Source organism: Oncorhynchus keta, chromosome 13 (assembly GCF_023373465.1).
Source record: "Oncorhynchus keta strain PuntledgeMale-10-30-2019 chromosome 13, Oket_V2, whole genome shotgun sequence".
Taxonomy (NCBI): Eukaryota; Metazoa; Chordata; class Actinopteri; order Salmoniformes; family Salmonidae; genus Oncorhynchus; species Oncorhynchus keta.
In genome coordinates, this window is record NC_068433.1 from 14,528,783 (window position 1) to 14,547,802 (window position 19,020).

The 19,020-nt window shown below is 44.9% G+C and overlaps 1 protein-coding gene across 1 annotated transcript in view; it reads left to right on the forward strand.

Annotated features, from left to right (window-relative positions):
• Nucleotides 1–19,020, forward strand: part of LOC118392701 (neurexin-1-like) — a 1,157,590-nt gene that overhangs the window by 679,678 nt on the left and 458,892 nt on the right. The window contains exon 16 of the mRNA XM_052460740.1: nucleotides 3,209–3,328. Coding sequence (XP_052316700.1) covers nucleotides 3,209–3,328 — 120 coding nt within the window. The remainder of the gene's footprint in view (nucleotides 1–3,208; nucleotides 3,329–19,020) is intronic.

Consider the following 19,020-nt stretch of genomic DNA (forward strand, 5'->3'; position numbering starts at 1 on the left):
ATATACAGTCGAGAGGCTGTATACAGTAGAGAGGCTATATACAGTAGAGAGGCTGTATACAGTAGAGAGGCTGTATACAGTAGAGAGGCTATATACAGTAGAGAGGCTATATACAGTAGAGAGTCTATATACAGTAGAGAGGCTATATACAGTAGAGTCTATATACAGTAGAGAGGCTATATACAGTCGAGAGGCTGTATACAGTAGAGAGGCTATATACAGTAGAGAGGCTGTATACAGTAGAGAGGTTATATACAGTAGAGAGTCTATATACAGTAGAGAGGCTATATACAGTAGAGAGGCTGTATACAGTAGAGAGGCTATATACAGTAGAGAGGCTATATACAGTAGAGAGGTTATATACAGTAGAGAGGCTATATACAGTAGAGAGGCTGTATACAGTAGAGAGTCTATATACAGTAGAGAGGCTGTATACAGTAGAGAGGTTATATACAGTAGAGAGGCTATATACAGTAGAGAGGCTATATACAGTCGAGAGGCTGTATACAGTAGAGAGGCTATATACAGTAGAGAGGCTGTATACAGTAGAGAGGTTATATACAGTAGAGAGTCTATATACAGTAGAGAGGCTATATACAGTAGAGAGGCTGTATACAGTAGAGAGGCTATATACAGTAGAGAGGCTATATACAGTAGAGAGGTTATATACAGTAGAGAGGCTATATACAGTAGAGAGGCTGTATACAGTAGAGAGTCTATATACAGTAGAGAGGCTGTATACAGTAGAGAGGTTATATACAGTAGAGAGGCTATATACAGTAGAGAGGCTATATACAGTAGAGAGGCTGTATACAGTAGAGAGTCTATATACAGTAGAGAGGCTGTATACAGTAGAGAGGTTATATACAGTAGAGAGGCTATATACAGTAGAGAGGCTATATACAGTAGAGAGGCTGTATACAGTAGAGAGGCTATATACAGTAGAGAGGCTGTATACAGTAGAGAGGCTATATACAGTAGCGAGGCTATATACAGGCAGCGGTTAGTCGGGCTGATTGAGATAGTATGTACAGTACATGTAGGTATGGTTAAAGTGACTATGCGTATATGACAAACAGAGAGTAGCAGTAGCGTAAAAAAGAGGTTGGCGGGTGGGGGGTGGCGGGACACAATGCAGATAGTCCGGGTAGCCAATGTGCGGGGGCACCGGTTAGTCGGGCTTGTTGAGGTAGTATGTACATGAGTGTATAGTTAAAGTGACTATGCATATAAGAAAAACAGAGAGTAGCAGTAGCGTAAAAGAGGGGGTGGGGGGAGGCACATAATGCAAATAATTTGGGTAGCCATTTGATTACCTGTTCAGGAGTCTTATGGCTTTGGCGTAAAGACTGTTGAGAAGCCTTTTGGTCCTAGACTTGGTGCTCCGGTACCACTTGCCATGCGGTTGTAGAGAGAACAGTCTATGACTGGGGTGGCTGGGGACTTGGACAATTTTTAGGGCCTTTCTCTGACACCTCCTAGTGTAGAGGTCCTGGATGGCGGCAGCTTATGCCCAGTGATGTACTGGGTCGTACGCACTACCCTCTGTAGTGCCTTGCGGTTGGAGGCCAAGCAGTTGCCGTACCAGGCAGTGATGCAACCAGTCAGGATGCTCTCGATGTTGCAGCTGTGGAACCTTTTGAGGATCTGAAGTCCCATGCAAAATCTTTTTAGTTTCCTGAGGGGGAATAGGCTTTGTCGTGCCCTCTTCATGACTGTCTTGGTGTGTTTCGACAATTAAGGGTTTGTTGGTGATGTGGACACCAAGGAACTTGAAGCTCTCAACCTGCTCCTCTACGAGAACGGGGGCGTGCTCATTCCTCCGTTTCCTGTAGTCCACAATCATCTCCTTAGTCTTGGTTACGTTGAGGGATAGGTTGTTATTCTGGCACAATCGTTTTTCTGTCTCGTCATTGTCGGTGATCAATACCACTGTTGTGTCATCCGCAAACTTAATGATGGTGTTGGAGTCGTGCCTGGCCACGCAGCCGTGGGTGAACAGGGAGTACAGGAGGGGACTGAGCACGCACCCTTGAGGGGCTCCAGTGTTGAGGATCAGCGTGGCAGATGTGTTGCTACCTACCCTCGCCACCTGGGGGTGGCCCGTCAGGAAGTCCAGGATCCAGTTGAAGAGCGAGGTGTTTAGTCCCAGGATCCTTAGCTTAGTGATTAGCTTTGAGGGTACTATGGTGTTGAACGCTGAGATGTAGTCGATGAACAGCATTCTCACGTAGGTGTTTCTTTTGTCCAGGTGGGAAAGGGCAGTGTGGAGTGCAATAGAGATTGCATCATCTGTGGAGCTGTTTGGGCAGTATGCAAATTGGAGTGGGTCCAGGGTTTCTGGGTTAATGGTGTTGATGTGAGCCATTACCAGCCTTTCAAAGCACTTCATGGCTACGGACGTGAGTTCTACGGGTCGGTTGTCATTTAGGCAGGTTGCCCTTCTTGGGCACAGGGATTATGGTGGTCTGCTAGAAACATGTTGGTATTACAGACTCAATCAGGGACATGTTGAAAATGTCAGTGAAGACACCTGCCAGTTAGTCAGCACATGCCCGGAGAACATATCCTGGTAATCCGTCTGGCCCCGCAGTCTTGTGAATGTTGACCTGTTTAAAGGTCTTACTCACGTCGGCTATGGAGAGTGTGATCATACAGTCGTCCGGAACAGCTGATGCTCTCATGCATGCCTCTGTGTTGCTTGCCTCGAAGCGAGCATAGTAGTGATTTAGTTCGTCTGGTAGGCTCTTGTCACTGGGCAGCTCGTGGCTGTGCTTCCCTTTGTAGTCTGTCAATGTTTGCAAGCCCTGCCACACAAGACGAGGGTCGGTGCCGGTGTAGTACGATTCAATCTTAGCCCTGTATTAACACTTTGCCTGTTTGATGGTTCGCCGGAGGGCATAGCAGGATTTTTTATGAGCTTCTGGGTTAGAGTCCCGCACATTGAAAGAGGCAGCTCTTCCCTTTAGCTCAGTGCGAATGTTGCCTGAGCCTTAGGATTTATGAAAGCCTTAGGATTTATAATTACAGTTATTTGTCAGTTATATATCTGTTCAATTTGTAAGTCGCTCTGGATAAGAGCGTCTGCTAAATGACTTAAATGTAATGTAAATGTAATTTTCCAATGTCCTCACATAGATTGACATACAACAAATGGGTGAGTGTTGTGTGTTGTACAATGACCTTGTTCTCCATCCAATCCCCCCAGGACCTAGCACCACCTGTACGGAGGACTCCTGCTACAATCAGGGGGTGTGTCTCCAGCAGTGGGAGGGCTTCTCCTGCGACTGCACCATGACGTCCTATGGAGGCTCCTTCTGTAGCGACCGTGAGTACAACATCGCCGTGCTGGGTTGTGTGAAGGTTGTGTATGTTGTGTGAAGGTTGTGTGTAGGTTGTGTAAGTGTTGTGTTGTGTAGAGTGGTCTGGTTGTATTTAATCAATAAGCCCCTAGGGGTTGTGGCATAGGGCCAATATACCACGGCTAAGGGCTGTTCTTAGGCACAACGCAACAAGGAATCAGCATTCAGGGCTCAAACTACCCAGTTTATAAATGGGTATAGACTACTTTCAGTTGCAGGTAATATACAGTATGTCGTGTTTGGTTTGAAGTATCTTTTGGGTCTGTGTTTGATAGCTCTCTGGCGCCTCCCTAGTGGACACATTAAGATATGAACGCTTGTTAGTATGAGAGGCTCATTTGGAGTGAGTTAGCATTCTATCCATATCCCCCACACACTAAATTCATCTAGAACAAGGCCAGAGAGATACGGTCCAAGGTTTATAGAGCAGGGGGTTTACTTTGTTAGCTTATTAAGGAGTTAAACTCAGATCCATATTGACCTCCTCTTATCTTACCTGTGATGAGTTTGAGGGTAGAATAATTGGAGGAGAGGGGAAGAGAGGCACGCCGATGCCTATGCTCTCCTAGCTCAGCAAAGTGTCAGTGGGGCTATTAGTGAGTTTAATATCCAGATTTATTTTTATAGATTGGAGAGATTGGTGTTTGTGGTGCTGAGGTCGGCTGAGATGCCCAGAAGCGGCCAACGAGAGGGGTGAACATGTGCGTGTGTGTGTGTGTGTGTGTGTGTGTGTGTGTGTGTGTGTGTGTGTGTGTGTGTGTGTGTGTGTGTGTGTGTGTGTGTGTGTGTGTGTGTGTGTGGGGGGGTAGAGAGAGAGAGCAATCCCTCCAGCAGCCAGCCCCAAAGTCTCTACACGTTTACCAACAACCATAATATCTCCTAGAGATCAAGCTCGTTCTATAGCAATTGCTACCACCTGACGTAGCACCCAGTAAAACCAATGTTTCATACCGACTACAGTCTATTCACCATCCGCCTAACCAAGAGAATATCGACATTGACATTACCTTGTCCAATGGTATCCTCTATAGTGTAGAGCTAAAATGACCTAACCGGTGACTGAAGAGTGAGGACTAACACTGAGGGAGTCATTTATTTCTGATTAAACCAGTTCTACTGACTGTCTAATGGCAGACTTTCATCAATCAGCGGCTTCCAACAGAGACGCAGCACACTAAGTCACTGGACCTCTGCGCCTCGCTAATAGGCCCCTATCCCTTTGGTTTCCTGACCATTGCTTGTGCTGTTGCGGAACATTCTCAACAATAATCAGCCACAATTAGGATAACTTTTGAAGGGCAAAGCAGGTTTTATTTTTTGATTTTGATTTAATTTTGAGATAAGAGTATAAGTTTGATGTCTGAAAGGTCTTTTTCAGGTCGGCTCAGAAAACTTCATATATTATGATATATATTAAACTGAGAGTGCTATTGGCTGCTGGCTAGGTCTCACTTCTCTTCTCTCCTCCGACCATATACTTACAAGCTTGACTATCTGCATGGTTGTGCTGTGTGCTGCTGTTGTGTTCCTGTCTGTTTCTTCCATAGCGTTCTAAAAAGCCGAAGAGTCTTCCTTTACCACCGTCTCTGAGCAGAGACAAAAACCTCTCCTTTACCACCGTCTCTGAGCAGAGACAAAAACCTCTCCTTTACCGCCGTCTCTGAGCAGAGACAAAAACCTCTCCTTTACCACCGTCTCTGAGCAGAGACAAAAACCTCTCCTTTACCACCGTCTCTGAGCAGAGACAAAAACCTCTCCTTTACCTCCGTCTCTGAGCAGAGACAAAAACCTCTCCTTCTCTGAGCAGAGACAAAAACCTCCCTTTACCACCGTCTCTGAGCAGAGACAAAAACCTCTCCTTTACCACTGTCTCTGAGCAGAGACAAAACCTCTCCTTTACCACCGTCTCTGAGCAGAGACAAAAACCTCTCCTTTACCACCGTCTCTGAGCAGAGACAAAAACCTCTCCTTTACCACCGTCTCTGAGCAGAGACAAAAACCTCTCCTTTACCACCGTCTCTGAGCAGAGACAAAAACCTCTCCTTTACCACCGTCTCTGAGCAGAGACAAAACCTCTCCTTTACCACCGTCTCTGAGCAGAGACAAAAACCTCTCCTTTACCACCGTCTCTGAGCAGAGACAAAAACCTCTGTCTCTGAGCAGAGACAAAAACCTCTCCTTTACCACCGTCTCTGAGCAGAGACAAAAACCTCTCCTTTACCACCGTCTCTGAGCAGAGACAAAAACCTCTCCTTACCACCGTCTCTGAGCAGAGACAAAAACCTCTCCTTTACCTCTGTCTGTGAGCAGAGACAAAACCTCTCCTTTACCACCGTCTCTGAGCAGAGACAAAAACCTCTCCTTTACCACCGTCTCTGAGCAGAGACAAAACCTCTCCTTTACCACCGTCTCTGAGCAGAGACAAAACCTCTCCTTTACCTCCGTCTCTGAGCAGAGACAAAAACCTCTCCTTACCACCGTCTCTGAGCAGAGACAAAAACCTCTCATTTACCACCGTCTCTGAGCAGAGACAAAAACCTCTCCTTTACCACCGTCTCTGAGCAGAGACAAAAACCTCTCATTTACCTCCGTCTCTGAGCAGAGACAAAAACCTCTCCTTTACCACCGTCTCTGAGCAGAGACAAAAACCTCTCCTTTACCACCGTCTCTGAGCAGAGACAACAACCTCTCCTTTACCACCGTCTCTGAGCAGAGACAAAACCTCTCCTTACCACCGTCTCTGAGCAGAGACAACAACCTTCCTTTACCACCGTCTCTGAGCAGAGACAAAAACCTCTCCTTTACCACCGTCTCTGAGCAGAGACAAAAACCTCTCCTTTACCTCCGTCTCTGAGCAGAGACAAAAACCTCTCCTTTACCACCGTCTCTGAGCAGAGACAAAAACCTCTCCTTTACCACCGTCTCTGAGCAGAGACAAAAACCTCTCCTTTACCACCGTCTCTGAGCAGAGACAAAACCTCTCATTTACCTCCGTCTCTGAGCAGAGACAAAAACCTCTCCTTTACCACCGTCTCTGAGCAGAGACAAAACCTCTCTTTACACCGTCTCTGAGCAGAGACAAAACCTCTCCTTTACCACCGTCTCTGAGCAGAGACAAAAACCTCTCCTTTACCACCGTCTCTGAGCAGAGACAAAACCTCTCCTTTACCGCCGTCTCTGAGCAGAGACAAAACCTCTCCTTTACCACCGTCTCTGAGCAGAGACAAAACCTCTCCTTTACCACCGTCTCTGAGCAGAGACAAAAACCTCTCCTTTACCACCGTCTCTGAGCAGAGACAACAACCTCTCCTTTACCACCGTCTCTGAGCAGAGACAAAAACCTCTCCTTTACCACCGTCTCTGAGCAGAGACAAAAACCTCTCCTTTACCTCCGTCTCTGAGCAGAGACAAAAACCTCTCCTTTACCACCGTCTCTGAGCAGAGACAAAAACCTCTCCTTTACCACCGTCTCTGAGCAGAGACAAAAACCTCTCCTTTACCACCGTCTCTGAGCAGAGACAAAAACCTCTCCTTTACCACCGTCTCTGAGCAGAGACAAAAACCTCTCCTTTACCTCCGTCTCTGAGCAGAGACAAAAACCTCTCCTTTACCACCGTCTCTGAGCAGAGACAAAAACCTCTCCTTTACCACCGTCTCTGAGCAGAGACAAAAACCTCTCCTTTACCACCGTCTCTGAGCAGAGACAAAAACCTCTCCTTTACCGCCGTCTCTGAGCAGAGACAAAAACCTCTCCTTTACCACCGTCTCTGAGCAGAGATAAAAACCTCTCCTCCACTGTCTCTTAGCAGAGACAAAAACCTCTCCTTTACCGCCGTCTCTGAGCAGAGACAAAAACCTCTCCTTTACCGCCGTCTCTGAGCAGAGACAAAAACCTCTCCTTTACCTCCGTCTCTGAGCAGAGACAAAAACCTCTCCTTTACCGCCGTCTCTGAGCAGAGACAAAAACCTCTCCTTTACCTCCGTCTCTGAGCAGAGACAAAAACCTCTCCTTTACCGCCGTCTCTGAGCAGAGACAAAAACCTCTCCTTTACCGCCGTCTCTGAGCAGAGACAAAAACCTCTCCTTTACCACCGTCTCTGAGCAGAGACAAAAACCTCTCCTTTACCACCGTCTCTGAGCAGAGACAAAAACCTCTCCTTTACCGTTCTTTCACTGGAATATATTTGTTCTCAGTGACATTCAAGTTCCTATTCTGTCTTGTTATCTGATTTGAAGACGTCTATTCTTCAGCTTTCTTGGCTTGTGTAACATTGATTTGAAGACGTAATGTGTCACTTTTCAAGGAATTTTCCTTTCTCCACCAATGCAAGGTAGGACTGTGTACGAGTGGAGCCCCTGACATTCTCCAACTCTTTGTGCCTATGCATACCATTGTGAATCTGAAAATAGTGACTGTTTAGAAGTGTACTGTAACTACTCTGAACCAGTGTGCGGTTTACAATGTACTCTCAATAGTTCATGATTCTTCTCCTGCATTCGCCCTAGGCTATAGAGTGGCTAAACTTCATGTATCATTGTATGTGTTCTCGAATGACTTCCCAGCCATTGGTTTGAAAAGAAAAGCATTTTCACTGATAACGTGTGTTATGCTTTAGAAAAGAGCAGGTGTTGAGCATTTGAATAACTTTCAAGGTTTCTTTATATTAAGCTGCTTTTATATTCAATTTGCCTTATTATTTAGGGTGCCTTTATATTAAATTTTCCTTATTATTTAAGGTGCCTTTATATTTAAGGTGCCTTTATATTCCATTTGCCTTATTATTTAAGGTGATTTTATATTCAATTTGCCTTTATGTTTAGGTGCCTTTATATTAAAGGTGCCTTTATGTTTAAGAGGGCCTTTATGTTTAATGTTAAGGTGCCTTTATATTAAAGGTGCCTTTATATTTAAGAGGGCCTTTATGTTTAATGTTAAGGTGCCTTTATATTAAAGGTGCCTTTATATTTAAGAGGGCCTTTATGTTTAATGTTAAGGTGCCTTTATATTAAAGGTGCCTTTCTATTTAAAACTTCTTGCGGCGACCCATCCCGGATCCGGTATCGTGACTACGGCTCAAGCTCATTACCATAACGCAAAATGCAAAAAAATATTCTTAGAAATATTTAACCTCCACACATTAACAAGTCCAATAGCTCAAATGAAAGATAAACACCTTGTTCATCTACCCAGCAAGTGAATGTATAAAATAAATACATGTTAAATATAATAATACTATTAATAATACTATAATAATAATATAATATAATAATAAAATGTTTTACGGCGAAAACATAGCACATATTTATATTAGACCACCACCGAAACAAAAGACGAGAGGCAGCCATTTTGTCCCAGAAAATATACAATTATAAAAGCAGGATTAAAAAATAAATCATTCACTAACCTTTTGAAAATCTTCATCAGATGACAGTAATAGTACATGTTACACAATACATGTATTTTTTTTTCAATAATATGCCATTTATATCCATAAATCTCTGTTTACAATAACGACATTTCAAAAAATGCTACTCAAATGTCCGGAGAAATGATGATAGCTCCGACAGATAACGTCAGATAACAAGCAATAAACATGACTAAATATACATGTTCTACATATAGTTACAAAGATACACTTCTTCTTAATGCAACCGCTGTATTACATTTATTTTTAACGTTACAGAATTCGTACACTGGCTATACAATGAGACGGCGCTCAGATATTAGCAGTATGTCTCCTCTACGTTTGGAGTCCACAGAAACCCAAAATAACCACATAAATATTCCCTTACCTTTGATGTTCTTCGATCAGAAGACGTAGAAGGAGTCATACTTACCCAATACATCGTTTGGTTTCACGTTGTGTGTCTCTGTATTAGCATATGCTAACAGCTTCAGCTGAAATGCACCCAAAATGACTTCTGATCCCGCCCTCTTGCGCATCAAAACTTCAAATTTACATATTATATGTCGACTAAACTGGTAAAACTATGTGCAGAATCGAGCTTTATGATGTTTTTGGCATGTAAAACAATGATCAGCGCGAACAGACAAACCGCCTTCAATTGCTGTTCCTTGGAAAAGAACGTGCCCCAAATCGGCCCCGCGCAATAGAGTGCATGTATTTGAGAGTGACCCGAACATTTTCGCCCGCCAAACGACGAGGGCTTGCGGGATTCTCACAATGAACGCGCCATTTGAAAGCAGGCATCGCGCTGAACACATACATACTGTTCCCAGATCGGTAGCTGCCTGGGAAGGGTGGGGGCGATGACGTCAAAGTTGACCCAACGTTTCTCTTGACAAGAGAGAGTTTGGGAGAAAGGCTGCCCTGAGAGTTCTGCTTTACATACATACATAATTTAAACGGTTTTAGAAACTTTAGAGTGTTTTCTATTCAATAATAATTATTATATGCATATATTAGCAATTTTGGGAAAAATATTTTCAGTTTACTATGGGCACGCACTTCCTCCAAAGGGGGCAGTATTGAGGCCTAGTCTTAAGAGAGGGCCTTTATGTTTAATGTTAAGGTGCCTTTATAGTAAAGGTGCCTTTATATTTAAGAGGGCCTTTATGTTTAATGTTAAGGTGCCTTTATAGTAAAGGTGCCTTTATGTTTAAGGTGCCTTTATATTTACTTTAAACAAGCATGCGTACACACACACACACACACACACACACACACACACACACACACACACACACACACACACACACACACGCAAATCCTTTCCTCAAGCAGTGTGGTAGTATATATTTGGTCTGTTGCTCTGCCATTGGGGTGTGTTTAGTATTCTGCAGTGCAGAGTGCACGCTCGCTGAAATGTACCTGAGAATAAAATTAATCTCATAAGCACAGCTACACATATGACTGCAGTCTTGATCATATACACAGTCACAGATGAGCAATTATGTTGTCTGCCCCTCCAACACAGTGACATACTGAGACAGGCAAACACTCACTCACACGCATGCTCAGACACACACCGTGACCCCTCACTGCTCACCCTCCACACGCATCCATCCACCACCCCTAAAAAGAGATATGAAAATCAATAGAATTCTCCTCAAAGAAGCTTAAAGAATGGAAGGATTTCATGCCTTTTTTAAATTCCAGTCTTAAATTAACATATTGATTCTCCCTGGCCTGCTCTTTGTGGTCCTCCGTCCAGGCCCCCTTGAGGAGCGAGTCCTTAGAACTGTGGAAGCCAGTGTGTGTGTGTGTGTGTGTGTGTGTGTGTGTGTGTGTGTGTGTGTGTGTGTGTGTGTGTGTGTGTGTGTGTGTGTGTGTGTGTGTGTGTGTGTGTGTGTGTGTGTGTGTGTGTGTGTGTGTGTGTGTGTGTGTGTGTGACTTCCACCCGGTGTGTTTTATCACTATAGCCAAATGGCCACAAAGGAGATGAGCCTCGCTCACATGAAAGGGGTGAGCAAGACACACACAAAAACACTCACACATGTTTTGGTTGGTAGAGAGACCGATTAACAGCTAGATATATCCAGTTGTTTCCGACTCCTTACTTTGGGCAGGAGAGGCTTCTTTTCTAAAGTATCTTTACATTTCAAGAGTGCACTCAATTATAATCCTACGCTAGCCTGGATTTCAACTAGCGTTGTTGCTCCACTCACCGATTATGAACACAGATGAGGCATATGAATTTACTAGAAAACTGCCGGGAGAGACTGTTGTTGTCGGCTGTTTACCACACAATATTTGACAGTGATGTTTATGATAATATTTCCCACAAACCACTAAATTACCACAGGAACAAGACTCCTTGGACAAAAACACGGCTCGACATTTCAATGTCCTCATTAATCCAATCATCTTTATTGCATGATAAGCTCTATCATGCAATGGGATTGGTCACATTCTATCTGAAGGTAAGTCTCTTTGAAGATTCACACACCTTTGTTCCCTGGTGGACATAACATGGTGTGACGTGTGGAGGCTGTGGGCGATAAATGGGAAGTGCCCAGGTTAGCTGTTCTAAGGGCTGTTCTGACGCCTGTTGTTGAGGCCCAAGCCCTCCGGCAGTTCTTCTAATGCATAGGAGATGTGATATTTTCAGTGCTTTGGTCACACACTTCTAGCATTAGGCATTATCTCCTCGCAGACTCAGATTTGACTTTTGCACTCTACGTGCTCTGCTCGTTTGAGTCTGACTACAGAGTTACTCAGTTTTGGGGTTAAGACAGCTGGGAAAGGATTTCTGGCAGTTATATTTGAATAAATGGCAAAAGATAATTGTTTTATACTATATATGAGACAACTCACATACAATCCAGACTGGAGACTACTGCTCTGTCTCTCTCATGTTTTCCTCTTGTATCTATCTGCATGATTTATGAGAGCTTCCTCATAACAGGAACAATGGAAGACCATTGGAGACTTCAGAGAGAAGGATTGATTGACAGTTATCTGTCGGACGCTGAACCAAAGACAGAGAACCACCTGTTTACTTCTCTTCATCTGTTTGTCGAAAATACATATTTTTCCACCCGTTTTCCTCGTGTTCCATCCTATGAACTCAGCTGAGAATGAAACAAAGGCAATCCACAGAGGATATTTGGAGACATGTCCTTTTCGAGAGGCTCTCTGTTTTGTTGTGTAGAGTGGTATTGTTGCCAGTGACCCACTCTGTGACTGGTTCACTATGTTGAGCTGGAAAGGCTGGCGAAGGTGGACGTCTGATATCTCTGTTGGATGAGTGTGTGGGAAGGAGAAAAACAAAGGAAACTGGGTATCGCACGCGTACATACACATTCTGTGTGAACGTCTTTGTTATTCCGAGCCAGTGTCGGGTGCACTGGTCCATTTTTCTGCATAGTGTATAAATGGAGCACTTGGTATTCCACAGTATTCCCCAGTAACTAAGTCAGAATGCACCGCTGTGGAAGTGCATGCAATGTGTGGCTTAGGTTTCAGCGTTCTGTGCGCATGGGTGTGCACGTGTGTGGGTGTGCACGTGTGTGGGTGTGTGTGTGTGTGTGTGTGTGTGCGTGCGTGTGTGTGTGTGTGCGTGTGTGTGTGTGCGTGTGTGCGTGTGTGTGTGTGTGTGTGTGTGTGTGTGTGTGTGCGTGTGTGTACATGTCTATGCCACATCGTGCTAACCAGATGCTGCGTCTGCTCATGTCGTCCTTCACATGTTTTTCTCCGTGCTTCTCAGAGGGTGTACGCTGTATTTGTAAGAAATGACACGGCCGGCCTTGTTAGTCACTGGAGTTAAGGGGATCCCTTTGTTTTGCAGCTGCCCAAGGATTTGATTGCTCCTTTTTCTGTTCTATTCAGCGAAAGTCTGAACAGAAAATACTCTGTGTGTGTCTTCAGTTGCATGGTGTGTTGTTCAAATATAGCCGGCTGCTGGTGCTTCGTGCCATCTAACACATAGGGCATGCTTGTCGGTCAGCAACACAGCAGTTCTCAGACACACTCTTCTCCCCTCCCTCCCTCCCTCCCTCCCTCCCTCCCTCCCTCCCTCCCTCCCCCTCCCTCCCTCCCTCCCTCCCTCCCTCCCTCCCTCCCTCCCTCCCTCCCTCCCTCCCTCTCCTTCATCTCTCCCTCTTCTTCTTCTATGGTATCATCAAAGACTGTATGTAGATAGCTAAAACTGCTTCTCCAAAAGAAATCCCAGATCACACTTGTAGACAATGTCACGGCAATGTTGGCAAGCTAAGCTCACACGTCATCATCGGGTCTAACGGTCGCACGGAACTGCGTTGTTTTTGACAACAATGAAAAGGTGTCAGTTTGTCACTTTCAGGAGGTTGGAGTAATAACAAGTTCAACTGCTTAAGACATGGGCTCCAATCTTGGTTGTGTCTTTAGATTTCGAAAAAATGAACAACTAAGGAAGAATTTTTCACTGCTCTCATTGACATCTCAAACCGCGGTCTGGTCTGCTTGGTCTGTTTCGCAACCGTTCCCAGAAGCTTCGCGATGTTGCGCCTTTGGGTTTAGAAACTCTGTGGTATTATATATGGTAAGCCTGCTGTTGCAGAAGATTATTAGGGAGAGTGGAGTCGTGATGTAGTTTGCAATGCGGTAAGTGTATAGGCTCAGAGTCAGTCCTGTCAATCAGTCAGTCAGTCCATGTTCTAGCTAGGCTAATATTGTAGGCTTTATGGTCTATAGGAAATAGATTGGTAGTACCAGCCCTTTAACAGCCATAACTCTCACCAACCAGCAGCAGCAGCATCATTCTCTCTAACTCTCAGCAGTCTTCATCAGAGCTGATTATTGAGATGCATGTAGCATCACGCCTCGCTGACAGGAATCGTTGACTGATCATCACTGGGTCTCAGCCCCCTCTACCAAACTGGGACGTCTCTGAAAGTGGCCAATCTGCTCCTGAGAAGACTGAAATGAAAGAGAGATTCATTTGAGGGGTCAGATGTCTCTTCTCTCTGTAATTTGAACGTCGAGCCTGAACCTTGGCAGCCGTACTCTGTTCAACACAACTTTAACATGGAAAACACAGGCTGGAAACTCTCTGGCTCCAGAGCATGTAACGAGATAATTGTCTTGCCTGTGTCCATCTTACCCTTGAAAAACACTAAAGTAAATGCTGAAGACATTAGTAGACAGGGTCGTGAGACACAGTGTACAGAAATCAGAAAAAAAATGTCCCCCCAGAAGCCCTGATCTGATAAAGAAAAGAAACCCTCCTCACCAGAACGACACCACTGCTTGACGAACATCTCATTCCAAAATCCTGGCCAGGTCGCAGTTGCAAATGAGAACTTCTCAACAAGCCTACCTGGTTAAATAAAGGTGAAATAAAAAATATGGAGTTGGTCTCCCCTTTGCTGCTACAACAGCCTCCACTCTTCTGGGAAGGCTTTCCACTAGATGTTGGAACATTGTTGCTACAACAGCCTCCACTCTTCTGGGAAGGCTTTCCACTAGATGTTGGAACATTGCTGCTATAACAGCCTCCACTCTTCTGGGAAGGCTTTCCACTAGATGTAGGAACATTGCTGCTATAACAGCCTCCACTCTTCTGGGAAGGCTTTCCACTAGATGTAGGAACATTGCTGCTACAACAGCCTCCACTCTTCTGGGAAGGCTTTCCACTAGATGTAGGAACATTGCTGCTACAACAGCCTCCACTCTTCTGGGAAGGCTTTCCACTAGATGTAGGAACATTGCTGCTATAACAGCCTCCACTCTTCTGGGAAGGCTTTCCACTAGATGTTGGAACATTGCTGCTACAACAGCCTCCACTCTTCTGGGAAAGCTTTCCACTAGATGTTGGAACATTGCTGCCACAACAGCCTCCACTCTTCTGGGAAGGCTTTCCACTAGATGTTGGAACATTGCTGCTACAACAGCCTCCACTCTTCTGGGAAGGCTTTCCACTAGATGTTGGAACATTGCTGCTACAACAGCCTCCACTCTTCTGGGAAGGCTTTCCACTAGATGTTGGAACATTGCTGCGGGGACTTGCTTCCATTCAGCTACAAGAGCATTAGGGTGACTGGTAGCCTAGTGGTTAGAGCATTGAGCCAGTAACCAAAAAGGTTGTTATATCGAATCCCAGAGCTGACAAGGTAAAAATCTGTTGTTCTACCCCTGAACAAGGCAGTTAACCCACTATTCCCAGGCCGTCATTGTAAATAAGAATTTGTTCTTTACTGACTTTCCTAGTTAAATAAAGGTTGGGCGATTAAGCCTAACTCGCAGTCGGCGTTCCAATTCATCCAAAAGGTGTTTGATGGGATTGAGGTCAGGGCTCTGTGCAGGCCAGTGAAGTTTGTCCACACCAATCTCGACAAACCATTTCTGTATGGACCTCGCTCTGTGCACGGGGGAATTGTCGTGCTGAAACAGGAAAGGGCCTGTTAATATTGTTGCCACAAAGTATAAAGTATAACACAAGGTTGGAAGCACAGAATCATCTATAATGTCATTGTATACTGAATCATTAATATTTCCCTTCACTGGAACTAAGCTGCCGAGCCCAAACCATGAGAAACAGCCCCAGATCATTATTCCTCCTCCACCAAACCTTACAGTTGGTTCTATGTATTGGGGCAAGTAGCGTTGCTCTGGCATCCGCCAAACCCAGATTTGTCTGTCGGACTGCCAGATGGTGAAGCGTTTCCACTGCTCCAGAGTCCAATGGAGGCGAGCTTTACACCACTCCAGCCGACGCTTGGCATTGCCTATAGTGATCTTAGGATTGTGTGCGGCTGCTCGGCCATGGAAACCCATTTCATGAAGCTCCCAAAAAAACTGTTATTTTGCTGATGTTGCTTCCTGGGTCATTTTGGAACTCAATAGTGAGTGTTGCAACCGAGGACAGACAATTTTTACATGCTACGCTCTTCAGCACTCGCCGGTCCCGTTCTGTGAGCTTGTGTGGCCCACACTTTGCGGCTGAGCCGTTGTTGTTCCTAGACGTTTCCACTTCACAATAACATCACTCTGACTTGACCGGGGACAGCTCTAGCAGGGCAGACATTTGATGAACTGACTTGTTGGAAAGGTGGTATCCTATGATGGTGCCACGTTGAAAGTCACTGAGGTCTTCAGTAAGGCCATTCTACTGTGTGGTCGATTTCATACACCTGTCAGCAACGGGTGTGGCTGAAATAGCCGAATCCACTAATATGAAGGGGTGTCCACATACTTTTGTATATATAGTGTACCTGAAGGGACCTTAGAAGAATGTCACTCTCTCTCTCTCTCTCTCTCTCTCTCTCTCTCTCTCTCTCTCTCTCTCTCTCTCTCTCTCTCTCTCTCTCTCTCTCTCTCTCTCTCTCTCTCTCTCTCTCTCTCTCTCTCCTGTTCCCCTCATCATGTCATTGTTGGTGTTGTTTATATTCCCTCCGCCGCCGCTCACGTCTCTTCCGCTGCATTCGTAAGACGGGGGCCCTGGGAGAGACGGCTCCCGCCCGAGCAATTAACGAGTGTCTCATTAGGCGAGAAATGCAGTGTGAACCGCTCGTAACCCGTGGCTGTAGTTCATACAGGACTGTAAATACAACTAATGCAGCTCCTTTACTGGGTGGGGATCACTATCTGCTCCGTCCCAGACACCGGGGGACTGGAGGGATGAAAGGGGGAAAGTAGATGATGTTGGAGCATATGGTAGAGAGCCAGCTCCGGCCTCCCAAAGAGAGAGGGAAGGAAAACCCTTGGTGGACTGGCGGCTGTATTTTGTGGTTCTCAGGAGATAGTGGCAGGGGAATGGGATGTCATCACTTGAGGTGTCCCAGTGATATACATTTAGAAGGGTTGTTCAAATAACATAACTGTGGTAAGAGAATCTTATTTGCCACATGTAACAATTGTGTTCTGAATGTATTTGATTGGAATCAATCTCTGCTGTACATTCCATTTCATCATCACAACCTACAGCGTGGCATTCAGACCCAGTCTCCCCACCTCCTACTTCATTGGTCGGAGTCGTTTTCCTCTCTTAGAACCTGAGATATCAATAAAAAACTAGAATGCTTTGTCGCCATTTGGAGACATATGTACTTGTCCGTGAGGCAGTTTACCTGAGGTATGGCTTTGGTAAGTTAGCGTACCTAGCATCTGGCCAATTGTGTCCTCAGGGTGAACAACTAAACTACGCTCGACTCCAATCAAAAGAGACTGTATGGCTTTGTGGCAGAACGGATTGGTGGAGTTTTCCAGGTCGTCATAGCATAATTACTAAACTGATTGCTTCTTCACCGTAACACATATTAAAGGGCAATTAATGCCGGAGGTAATTGCTTCGAGACCCACTCCCTCCACTTGCTAGCGTTATCAAAGGCCTAGCGTCTCGTTGCACATTGAAGAGGAGAGGAAGGGAGGGAAGAGGGAGACGGGTGAAAGCAATTATTTATCGGAGCACTTGGATCACGTGTTATATTAGTCAATTGTGTTTGTTGACGGTTTGTAAATCACAGCTTCAAACGTCTGATTAGTTAGAGTGCCAAATGTGACTGGCTGTTGCGACACGTTGTCTGAATACGCACACACACACACACACACACACACACACACACACACACACACACACACACACACACACACACACACACACACACACACACACACACACACACACACACACACACACACACACACACACACACACACACACACACACACACACACACACACACACACACACACACACACACACACACACACACACACACACACATACACACACACACACACACGCACACACACACAGACATACACACAGACATACATACATACAGTCCTTTACGTGGCTCAGGATGGGGTAGCCTTTTTTCATCATGCGTTTTTCACCTTAAGTTCAACCTGAGCATTAGATGGAGAAGTCCTAGTTGTTTCAACCACTCAAGGCTTCTCATTTCTTCAATTACCAGCATTTGGGAGTTTGTCCTGATTCAAAGTTGCTTGCCGCTGCATTATAACAAATACAAAATAATATGGTTATTACATTTGAATAAATACCGTCTCTGATCAACTCTTACAACCAAAATGACAAACATGGCTGTTGCTGTGATCAGTTTTCTTTAGCGGAGTGGGCTCCAGCGTAGCGCGTTACTTGCCCCAGTAAGAAAGAGAAAGCACCAGTACTTTTAATGTATGGTATTGTGTCACTTTCACCTGTTATGATGCATCCCACGATGGCAATGGAAACAGACATCATTTGCGGCTTTCCTACACAATGCATAGGTCTACTTTGCTACTATCCAAACCTAGGGCAGAGTGTGTCAGAGGCCCTAACCTTCCTTTGTGTGTAGGAGTTCCTCAGCAAGAGGTGGTTGATTATGGATGAATTGAAGGAGGGATGGAAGGAGGTCAGAGGTCAGAGGTCTAGGGCGTCCCTGACGTCAGTGTCTTTAGGATGCCCAGCAATGGGCCTTTCAGGAAGAGATGATTTCTCCTCCTTTTCCCCTCTTTTCCTGTATCGCTTCAAGCATTTTGTGATCCCCTCTCCCCCCTCCTTCCCTCCCACACACCAATCAACACATACATGCACACGGCATAACATTTACTCACACACACACAGGTGCAGACGGTTACTGTGATTGATAATGATCACTCCACACCATGACGCCTTGTTCATGCCGTGAGCCGCAGAACACACTTCTTTACAAATAGAAATGCATCTCCTCCCCAAAAACACGACTGACATTGAATTGCCGCTTCTTAACAGGATTGGCCTCATTTGGAATTGAAGGCATTTAGGAAGTAAAATTAAATTGCAATTCAGTTATATATATAAAAAAATCATTTATTTTCAATGGCTTTTCAATAAACTGAAAAGTAGAAGCAATTTTTTAAAAGTTTTTTCTATATTTCAGAATTCAAATTAAGTCCAACCCTGCTTCTTAATGCCTGGTATATTTCTGTAATGCATTGTGGTGCTTTCATGACAAGAATATTAAGTAACTATACTGTACGTTCCAACCACAAACACACACGGATGTACAGCACAGTAACTCTTCATTGAAAAACTATAAAATGGTGGTAGCTAATGTTCTTTACATCTCCCCTCAATGTTATTGGCTTCTTGTCCAACATAGAGGGCTCTCTTTGTCAAGGGCAGCTTTTGCCATAGATTGATTCATAGCTCTTTAACACATCAGGACATCACTGGTCCATGTCTGGCTCAAAGGAACAATTGGCTATCCATGGCTGTTGTTCCTTCTCCAATG